Below are 11,671 nucleotides of genomic sequence, written 5' to 3'. Positions count from 1 at the left end.
CTGATGGTGGAACATCTTTCTACATCTGATGGTGGAACATCTTTCTACAGCTGATGGTACACTTGTCAAACTGACAGAAGACAGCTCTGAGTTCTCTCTCCTTCATGTGGTTCTGGTTCCACAGGTGCAGAGAAACATGAACCTCAGTGAAGGAACATGGGACTGAGTCCAGAGGGTTAAACCTGAGGCTTCACAACAACAACGTCCTCACAAACACGGAGATTCAGGAAGCGTTGGACTGTTTTTATGTCATCCTGTCGATTCCATCACTGACGTGTGGACACACGGCGTGACTTCAACACCTCAGCTGGTAGAAACGAGTCCGATCAATAAAACTGCAAAAACATGGACATAAACTGAAAGAGCAGATCTGGATGATTAAAAACTGAGAAGTAATGTGACTTTAAAGGGTTTACATAAATAAAATCCTCAGAGCCTGTCTGAACATGAACTGATATTGAAACAAACAGCAGTTTGTTGTGCTGATGTGTGGACTCATTTCAGACACAACAAGATGGAATGAAGCAGTTCTGACATGTGGTGCTGGTCTCAGTCATAAATCTAGGTTTTAAAACGCATGTCAAATGAGATGTTTAAGAAAATATTCAATCAAAATCGGCAATTTTATCCAGTCAGACCTGAAACTTATCAGAAAGAGGACAAAGGTGTGAGTGCTTCCTATTAAAAACCTGTCGTTTCACCCTGTGGCGGTGATTCAGACGGATGACGGCATCGTTCCTGCAGGAATCTGTGGTTTCCATGCTACCGCTAAACTGAACAAACTCCTCGTAAACGGGAGGAAGCGAGTGTTAACCAGTCAGCCGTGACTCACACCTCCACAGCAGATGCTTCATTCAGTCTCTCACATGTTGTTGTTCTTCTTGAGCTTGTAAAGTTAAGAGCCGTCATTCATCACGTGTTATTAAAGGAAAATTAAAAAGCGCTGCAGCCAGTGAGACTGTCCACATCCAGAGTTCATAATCACTGGAAGCAAATTTCAACAGGAAATCAGTCAAAAGCAGAAACCTGGTTGAAAAAGTGTTCCTCCAATGTCCACTGGAGGCTCCAGAGAGAGTCCATCCCACAGACCTCCACGTTGAACATGTTTACAACTGGGAATGAAACTGGTTTTGGTCTCTGTCGTTAATGCAACCCTTCATGACTAAAGTGCAGAGATAATTCTCACAGAAATCACCCGTTTAGTTTCGATTAAGCTTTTAGGTTCTGCATAATAAAGCCAGTGTTTCCTCGACATTCATTTAGGAGTGGCGAGCCGCTATTCCTTCAAACAACTCTTTCTTTCTTTTTGTCGTATTTCAGTGTATTTCCTTTGTAAGAGCAGTGATCAGTAATGCCACTGCACTCTGTCCTGACAGGAATGTTCTGAACCAGGCTGCAGGGGATCAGCTCACAGCCTGGACGCTGCTGAGCCTCTCACAGAATTTCCCTCCAACAGAGCCTCAGAACTCTTCTAGAGAAAACCCAGAAAAATTCATTGTTCTGAGTCTGGGTGCAAACTTCTACACCCCATCACTGTATTATTATGCATCGTTTTATTTATTTAGTTCATTTTTACATTCAGCCTTTGAAAAGCCATTTTCAGCTGGACATTCAATAACAGGCTGTAACAGTAAAATCTGCAGTCACGTGTCATTTGTTTACGTCACCACGGCTGGACGGCTGTGGTGGAGCGACAGATGGAGTGTTTGGAGTACACTTCTGGATCTGGTTTTAACTCATGTGGAATTTGATTTGGATTTGGTTTTGAATTTTGCTTTGGACCTGGTTTTGAACCTGGTCTGGACTGGTTATAGAGTGGATTTACAACTTGGTCTAGACTTGGTCTGGACTGGTTATAGAGTGGGTTTTGAACCTGGTCTGGACTTGGTCTGGACTGGTTCTAGAGTGGGTTTTGGACTTGGTTGAGGACTAGTTTTAAAGATGGTTTGTGGTTGGTTTTGGACTAATTTTGGACTTGGTTGTGACTTTGTTCAGAACTGGTTTTGGACCTGGTTTGAATAGGCTTTTGACCTGGTTTTGGTCTTAGTTCTACATTGTTTTTGGACTGGTTATGGACCTGGTTTTGGACCAGAATTTGACTTGTTTTGGAGCAGTTTTGGACTTTGTTTTAGACTAATTTTGGTCTAGTTCTGGACTAATTTTTAGCTGGTTTTGAGCTGCTTTTAGGCTGGTTTTAGACCTGATTTTGGTCTAGTTTTGGACGTGATTTGAGGTTGGTTTCGGACAGCTTGTTCTTGTTGGCACCTCGCATGGATCCTGCTGCTGTCTGATGCTACAGATATTTAATAAACTCAGAGGAAAAAGTCCTGCAAACAGCTGGAAGCAACAAACTAAACTTTGGCTCCTGTTAATGTGAGAACCTCGTTCACTTCTGGCAACTTCAACACAAACTCTGGTTTTGAGGATCAGCATTGAAATGCGTAAACAGGCTGTTTTTTTCCTTAAGGAGAGGCTTTGCATGCTGTCACAGATCACGTCTATCATGTCATGACAACAGGCGTGTTTAGTGATTGACAGTTTAGGGTGCCGTTTGTCTATTACTGTAATTAAAAACAGTCTCTCTTGCAGTGCATCAACGAAGCGCTGACATCTTGTGCCCGAAGCAAAAGCATCCAGAGTGTGTTGCTGTTGAGAAGTCAAGAGACAAAGTGGATGACTGCACTAAGTATGGAACTGGTTTGGACTTAGCTTAGAACTGGTTTCAGACCTGGTTTTGGAGTCGTTTGAACTTGGTTTTGGACTTTATTTCGGACTGGTTTTGGACTCATTTTGGCTTGGGTTGGACTTTGCTTTGGACCTGGTTTGGGACTAGTTTAGGACATGGTTTGGGACTTTGTTCAGAACTGGCTTTGGACCTGGTGTTGGATCTGGTTCTGGAGTATGAATCCAGTTTGGAGGTGACCGTAAACACTGACAGATTTCCTGGACTGATACAGTTGCTGTGGAAGTATTTGTGGACGTGTGTTCCAGCTGAGCAGATGTTCTCCACAGCTGGATCACAGTTTGTGTACCGTTGTATATAAAAACCGGAGTCAGGAGTTCTGCAGCTGTTTGGTGCGTTTAATACTCTGGATTCTGATTAATGAGCAGCGACAGACGGGAGCGTTGCGGTTCAGAGGAACATAAATAACTGTGTTTTTATTTCATCTGTCCTTGAAGCTCCTGATGTCATCTGACTTTGTGGTGACCATCAGCAATTAAAAACTGTCCTCCGCTGTATTTCATTCTTCTTAATGATCAGTGGATTATTGATCGTTAATGTGGGTTAAAGAAGCCCCGTTAGGTCAACTATATTTATATGGCAGCCTATGAAACAGAATGAATAACAGACATCTGTGTTGTGTTTGATGACTACGCAGCTGTAAACACTAAACTGAACTGTGCTCTGATCAAAAACAGAGAAAAAGTTATTGTCTTTCCAGCCTGGCTTTTGGCCTTCAGGTTTTACAGATATCATATAATGATTTATTGTAAATTCTTGCATTTATGTAGTCAAATACCTTCATTCATTCATTTTTGTCATTTCATTTGCTTTGACATACACAATAACTACATTTGTTCTTTTTAATCAAGATATAATAATGCGCGTTACTATTTTTTACAGTTCATAATAATCATATTCTAGCATTAAAGACATCATTTCTGTTAGAGCTTCTACGTACTGGTGTATTAACTGTTACAGAAACATGAGAAATGATTTGGGTAATTATCCTTGCTGTTCATTTAGGGCAGCTGTGGCATAAACCTGACATTAGGTGCTGGTCTAATGAATCATGTACATTAGACTCAAATTGTTTTTCCACCTGTGCAGAAGAAGCGACACAAATCAAGTTTCATTGATGGCACTACATGTTACCCAACTGTTTTCTCTTAATAAGCTTCATTTCAGAGGCTGACACAAACAAATCTATGAAATCCTGTATATGAACTAGTCACAGATCCAACGAAACCATCTGCATCGCTATAAAGCAGAAACCAGCACAGACTATTATGTAGTTGATATTTTAACCACATTACAGCATTTGACTGTCGAAGTGAATCACCTCGACGTCAAGCTGATTCTCACGACGTCTGGTTCAGAAAACAAGAGGAGGAGGCCGGAAGTGAAAGAAGGTGATGAGTGTGAGAACATCCAGGGAGGAAACCACACAACACAACATGTAGGTACGTACAGCTGAAACCACAAGTTTACATCCACCGTATAAAAAGACCTTTTTTTTTTTTCTCACTGTCTGACATCAAGTCAGACTAAACTGTTCCTGTTTCAGGTCAGTCAGGATCACAACATTATTTCTATTTGCTAAACACCAGAATAATGAGACAGAGAATGTTTTACTACTTTCTTCAAAGTCAGTACTCACCTCCTTCATCTTGGCAGCTGCTGCCTTTCTGAGCTTTCTCTCCTTTCTTGCCTTTGCTTTTCTTCTGAGGACAACAAAAAGAAGAAGCTTCAGTGACACTCAGATCTTTATTTCAGCAAAAGAACATAAAAATCACAACTGCACGCGCTCAGAAAGTAAACTACCAGCTTCCCCAGATACCTCAGAAAAACTGAGGAAAAGAGGAGAAATAAATACAGTAATGTCTGGACTACAAGCCGCTACTTCGTTCACACACTTTGAACGCTGCGGCTTTAACAACGATGCGGCTAATTTATGGATTTTTACGAATTTGCCTCGAGACCAAAGTGAGGCTGAGAGCGACAACGACAGAGAGACTGAGGAAGTGACAAAGTGACTCTGAGGCTGTTCAGCTCCTGAAGACACTGAAGAAGACGACTTTAGTGGTTTTAGTGCAGGAGGAAGATGAAGATAGCCATCAGTGACGTTTCCTGGTAGCTGCTGGAGTTTTTATTTCCTTAACCAGCCGTGTTACAGGAAGTGTTCAGAAAAAAAGCCTCTACAGTACGTATGTGTGTATGTTACCACTACGGATTTAATTAAAGGTTAAAACATCTTTCTGTGTAAATACCTCATGTTCCAACTTGGACACCTGCAGCTTACAGACAAGTGCGGCCTGTATATGGACACATTTTATTTTTTCTTTCTAAAGTTAGGCCCAAACAACACGTAGCTAAAACCTTTTAATGCGTCTGGGCCTCTGGTTCACACGTAAACAAAGCTACGAGTCACTAAAAACGATCTGAAAAATCCGGCCACAGCGGACATTTCCGCTGTGGCCGGATTTCAGTCCGATAAAATAATTACTGATCATTTTAAACATTAAAGACCATCCAGAAAAAGTGTTGATTTGAATTTCATCCCTTCATTCACCGAGGCACAGCGTTAATACAGTTAATGCTGAAGCTACAGAAACAAATCTGTCCAGCAGAAGTCATGTGTAAACAGACAGCCAATGGCGAGGCCTGCTGGACCTGGACCTGCTGATCTGCCTCCATCTCCAGCACTTGGAGCCAAATACTTTTCATCTATTAATATCTTTGTCCGCACTCACAACGCTCCCTCCTGACACACACCTCTCCACACACACATTGACCAACAGTTTGGCAACAATAAGGAAAGCCAGCTTCCTGTTTTCTTGGTGGTTTGAAACTATTTCTGACAACATACTGATTGTTATTGATCGGTGTAGTTTCATAGCTCAGGCCTGATTTATAACAGCACGAAGGATGAGAACCCTGGACTGAAGCAGCAGGTTTGGACCCTGCAGAAAGTTCTGGTTCTGGTCTGGCGGTTAAACTGGAGCAGGCAGCTGGTTATGAAAGAGTCCCATTAGTGTCCACATGACTGAAGCTGGAACGTTCCCTCTTTTCTTCCTGCGTTACGTAACTTCAGCTGCAGGACGTGGAGTTTCTGCTGCACGCTTTCAGTTCGTCCACGTACCTGGAGGGACGAACAGTCAGCTCACCTGGAGCACGCTACCGCTAGCCACGCTAACACAACACCGTGTCAGCTAACGTACGATGGAAGTCCTAATGATAGGATTAAACTCCTGCAATCTGGAGTCGAAGAAGCAGCAGGAAATTCATTAAACTAATCAAAATAATCTGTTGCAGATTAGAGCATTTAAATGTTCTAAATATGAACATTAATCGCTGCAGGTAAAATTAAAAAGGCGGAAGCAAAAATGCTAATGCTAACTGTACAAAGTTACAGCTTAAGATTAAACTTTAATTAAACTTTTTACATGTTTGAGCTGAAGTTTAAATACAAACATGAACTTTACTGGTTACAGCTAAAGTTTAATACGAGCATTTTATGCATTACAGTTAAGGTTTAAATGTATTAAGCAGTGTTTTTCTGCTGTCCAGGTTCAGCTGTGGTCCAACATGTTTAGATGTTAAGCTGGAGACTTTAACAGAACGTACATCTAAAGAAATGCACTTTAAATGAGCCGCTGAGATGCTTGGTGTCCTCCACATAGATCTGATCTCTGCCATTAGCTGAGCTCCTGTGCAGTCCGGCTGTTCCTGAAGGTGAAGTGCTGTTCAAACAGAGAGCGGAGCCTCGGCTCTGATTTATGGCCCTTTAAAAAGTGAAGGGCCTCTGCAGGAACAGATGCTTCGGCTCAGCACCACCTTCCTCCGGCTCAGAGGTGACGACACGCTGCCGAGCTCCACGTCGACGTGTTCCAACTGGATATTTACCGTTTAAAGAAGGCGGGTGTCCGGTGTGCAGAGCAGCGTTTAAAGTGTTTACACTGAGCATGAAGCAGCGTTTTAGGGCGTGATTGTTTGGCCTCGCTGTGTTTGAGCAATGCAATGGTGTGAGGCAACGCAGTAAGCATTTCAGCGTGTCTGGATCCACGCCTAAGCTGCTGTTTGTGCTGCTGAGGTCAGAGCTGGCTCCGGTTAGGGTTCCATCAATACCAGCGCTGCTTATTAGCATCAATACTTCTGCTTAATTAGAAGGGATTAAGATTTATTTCATGTGCTTTGTGTATTTATTTAGTGTGAAACTCTGGCCTCCTGTTGTTGTTGACTGGAACGGAGGATTAGCAGCAGATTTATGGCTGATGTCGGTTCATTGTGTCAGATGACTGAGTGTCTTACAGATGGTTTGGAAAAAGCAGTGAGTCAGTGTTAGCACACAGATGCTGCAAAAAAGGGGAACAGATCAGACCAGCTGTGAAATACTCGTCACACGTGTGTGTGTGTGTGTGTGTGTGTGTACATTTTCTTGAGATAATATGGATCAAACTGAGGCTGAGTGGATGTGACTCAGTAGAATTCAATTCAATTCAATTTTATTTGTATAGCGCATATTTACAACAACAAGTCATCTCATAGCGCTTCACAAAGGCAGAGACAGAAACACCCAACAATCCAAAACATCTGGATTCCCTATAAGCTTCAGCAGTCCGCAAAATGACAGACAACAGAGATAACTGAGTTTGACTGACTGACGTTGTCTCAGGTAGACGATGGAGCAGTGGGCTGATGAAGGTTTGTGGAGACGGAGGTATCTGTGCTCATATATATAAACTCGAGTAGAGCTGAAGCTTGACAGCAGGGAGACAACAGGACATCCACCACCAGCTGAAGTAGTTCATGTTAGAGTTTAAACTGTTTTTTCCAGTCCAATCTTGTTGTCATAGTTAGCGATCAAGGTGAATGTTATCTAAAGTGATTTGAAAGGCAACCAAAATGGCCACAGTGATGCCATTTATTGGTCAGAAACAGTAAAAACTAAGTCGCTAACTGCTGATGGTCCTTGAACTGCTCATCTGATGAAATGAACCTAATCCAAGCTGAGAACTGTATTAATTATCCAAAAACTGTTGTTCAGAAATCTGCCTAAAATCAACCATTAGCAGTAAGTAGGTTCTGCAAAAACTGAAAAACTCTGCACTACTCGATGCAAACAAGAAGTTGTTGGTGACTCAGCTGCGACCATGTGATGGACAATCCAACCATCTTCGGCTGAACTGCAGGCAGTGTTTGGAAACCAATTCAAAACCAGTACGTAGAGCCTCCACTTTGTTTTCCAGCTTTGCTAACACCTGTTGGACGTGTTCATTAAGTTTGTATTTTAAAAAGAAAAAAAAAATCGAAGAAATTCAGTTTTCTGGTTTGTGTCATCTTACTATTAGCTCAGAGTAAAACGGTCCACAGGGAGGAAGACCAGAGGGTCACACCATGGACCTCATGTCCCTCCAAACTGCCCTTTGAGGCTCAACAGGATGATGACACACGAGCAGAATGATGACTTCATAGAGTCGATTCACAGTTTAAGGTTGAGTCCGACAGGAAACACATTCTCTAATTCATCACTCACAGCAGAACACGCCTTAAAACACACATAAGTCACTTCTCCTTCGGTTTGTAGCTCATATTTGCAGCATTAAAAGCAGCCAAATTCTACCATAGCAGCTTGGATTGGCAGATATTTGCCACCATTTCATTATTCTCGGTCAGGTTCTGCATGTGTGAGGAGTGACGACACATTCTGTGACTTCCAAGCAGATTCATGGATGTTTATTTGCACACAGCAGATAAGAATAGCCTGTGAAAGTACAACTACGAGCAGCATCATGTTGTTGTGTTCACATCTGACTGACTCGCTGAGGTTCTGTGATTTGAAGAAGCTTTGAGGGAATTAACTTTAAAATCATCAGAGTCTGTTGTCTTGTGTTGGTTTCAAACAGACCAGCGTGTCTGTGAGCTGCAGTAATGACTGTTTTCCTCTGAAAGCCACAAACAAGCGACATAAAGCGGCACGGTCCACGTCCACGTCAACCAGCAGCAGCTTCAGTCCCACCTCAGTTCTGTCCCGTCTGTGTTTACAGGACAGAGGCCGGATTCTCTGGATTCTCAGCTACATGACAGAATTTCCCTCCACCTGGATGGGATTTCACCTGAAGCTAAACTCACACACGAAGCCTCCACGTGTCGAATGTCTCATGAGAATCCAAACGTCAAACCAAAGCTGCTGCAGATAAACTCGCAGCCTGGAAACAGAGATTCATCACCAACAGAGACGGAGGTTACTTCCGTCGTTAAAGATGAATCAAAGAGAAACCGGCTGTGACGCCACGTTTAATACGAGCTTCACATTTACATCCTTCATGGTTCCTCAGAAGAGTTACGAGCTCAGTTCGGCTCCATTAAGAAGGTTTCAGGGAGCTGATTAGCAGCAGAGCAGGAGGTCGGAGCTCAGAGCAAAACCAATAAATGCGACTTTATTCCAATTCATAAAACCAGAAGGATCAGCTGCCACATCTGAGAGTTTCACTGATGTACCAGACAGAAGGACATGTTGGTGGTGGGGCAGCTGTCGTACCTGCTCCAGCACGTCACACCTTTAGTTATTGTTATTGATCTTTTTGCACGGCGTTCACCGTGTCGTGTCCTCGTCGTATCAAATACAACAGAGACACACTGGTGAACATTGGTTTATCACCACATTACACCACTTTTACTGCCGATGCGTCCTGGCCCAGCGAGATCCTGCAGGCCCCCCACGGTGAACAGGAACAGGTTGAAGCTACGAGCACACCGACCACCACTGCCTCGTCGGCCCGTCTACCTGCCCCGGGAATTCACCTCCGTTATTTTCAGCGCCGTCTACATCCAGCCGCAGGCGGACACGGACGCTGCATTAGCTACATGAGGCTATCTCCAGCCACCAGGCTAACCACTGGGAGGCAGCCCTCATCGTGGTCGGGGATTTTAACAGCGCCACCCTGAGGAAGGCGATGCCAGAACTCCACCAGCACATCGCCTTCCCCACCAGAGGAGACAGAACTCTGGACCACTGTTATTCTCCCTTCTGGAGATACTAAAGGGTTCTAAAGGCTACAAAAGACACCTGCAGAAGCTCTGTAACACCTGAAAACACACCTGAGCTCAGCCACCCACCAATCAGACGGCTGGACAGAAACACCCACCGACACAGTGAAGCCAGCAGGTAGAATCAGACTGCTGCGAAAACCCAGATCTCACTGATCAATGCTGCTGTTCAGCAACAATCGATCAGCCGATCACATATCAGCCAGCTGCACTTCCTTCGCAAACAGAGAAACGGTGTCCAAACTGTGGTCTGGGGCCCGCAGGAGGCCGTGAGGTGCTTCTGTTCTGCCCGATTCGTGCTAACGATCGATGGAGGTGGCCCTGCAGCGTTGTCCTGCTGCCATGGCAACACAGATACATTCTGGATTTAGCAGCGAAATGAAAAGAAGTCACATGAAGAACTCCTGATGGGGAATCTGGTGTCGCAGGAGGAACGCTGCTCAGCTTCACGGTGTGTGTCTGTGGTGGCTTTGCTCATATTTGTGTTTGTGTCTAAAGCCATTGTGTGAGTTCCTGCATCAGTTTCGTACATCTCTGGAGGCATTTTGTCTTTCTTTCTGGTCTTCTTGTGGTTGTTTTATGTCTCCTTGCTGTTGCTCTGCATCTCTTTCTCATTTTATTATTTGATCTTTGAAGTCGTTCTACATGTCTTTGTGGTTTTTTGGACTTTTTGGTCGTTTTGTGCGTCTGTGGTGGTTTTCTTTTTTTTGCAACCTTTGTGTCTCTTTGTAGTGATTCTGTGTCACGTTAAGTTATGTCTCTGTTTGGTTTTGTGTTGTTTTTTAGTCATCGTTTGTCCGTGTAGTTATTTTGGATCTCTGTAGCTGATTTTTGCCGCCTTCTTGATATTATTGGACATGTACATTTTGTGACTGAGCAGGTTTTTACAAATGAAGACCATGAGATGTGGCTGAAAGTTGCTACATTCATTTTGATTACTTTCACCTGAAGAAGCTCGACTTTAACTGGAACTAAAACCGTTCACAGGTTCAGCGTGAGATCAGTTCAGACTGAGGAGCACAAACTGTCCAGGCAGAAGCCCATCCAACTATTTAGAGCTTTAAGCTTCGACCGCTGCCAGCTCGTGTTTTCAAAACACCGTCTTCACTCCCACGTCTAGTTTCACTCAGTCATCTTTCCAACAGTCTGTCGGCTCAGCGTGCAGCAGCTCAGACAGAAACCGAGTTCAGGTCTGTGAGAGAAAACGCTGATAAAACCTCAGAGTCGATCAGTCGTCTGTCTGCAGAAGTAAGTGGACGTCTGTGCATTAGAACACTCACTAGCAGCGTCCACAAATATCCGACAAAGATGAGACGCTCAACATCTGCCAGATCAAACTAAAGCTCAACTTAACTGTTCAGATTTATTCCTCACATTAAACTAAATGTGTTAATCAAAGTAAGTTCAGGTTTTAAATGTGTAAGCGGAGGCTCTTTGACTCCACGTGTCGACGGTCAAACTGCAGATGAGTAGCAGCTTTTTGGTTCATTTACTGGTTTTACAAACCACATCAGGGCTCCACGTCGAGACTTTAAGACGCTCGTTTTGTTCATTTCTCACTCACATTCACACAAAACTCGCTTGTTTGGGTAAAAATGACGTTAATTTACTTCTTTAAACTCAGAAAAGCATCTAAACCGTGTGAACAACAGGAATGATTCAGTGTGTTGTTGACAGTCTGCACTGTTCTCCTTCTTTTTATTCATCGTTCACTCCTTTGTATGTATTTTGCATTTAGTGGCCATTGTGTTTTTGGAGTCGTTTGTCTCTTTGTCGCCACTGTAAGTCTCCTAGCATCCGTTTAGAGTCATTTTCTACATGTTTGTGCTCGTTTTGTCTCCTTTTAAATCTTTAAATCTGAGTTTTATTCTCTCTCGGGTCATTTTCTGTGTTTTTGTG

The 11,671-nt window shown here is 43.4% G+C and overlaps 1 protein-coding gene across 1 annotated transcript in view; it reads right to left on the bottom strand.

Moving 5' to 3' along the window:
• Positions 1-11,671, bottom strand: part of ccdc69 (coiled-coil domain containing 69) — a 25,346-nt gene that overhangs the window by 9,239 nt on the left and 4,436 nt on the right. The window contains exon 2 of the mRNA XM_008286098.1: positions 4,383-4,446. Within this exon, the coding sequence (XP_008284320.1) occupies positions 4,383-4,446 (64 nt within the window). The remainder of the gene's footprint in view (positions 1-4,382; positions 4,447-11,671) is intronic.

This window comes from Stegastes partitus, unplaced genomic scaffold (assembly GCF_000690725.1).
Source record: "Stegastes partitus isolate 25-593 unplaced genomic scaffold, Stegastes_partitus-1.0.2 Scaffold432, whole genome shotgun sequence".
Classification (NCBI taxonomy): Eukaryota; Metazoa; Chordata; class Actinopteri; family Pomacentridae; genus Stegastes; species Stegastes partitus.
This window is presented reverse-complemented; position numbering and strand designations above follow the sequence as displayed.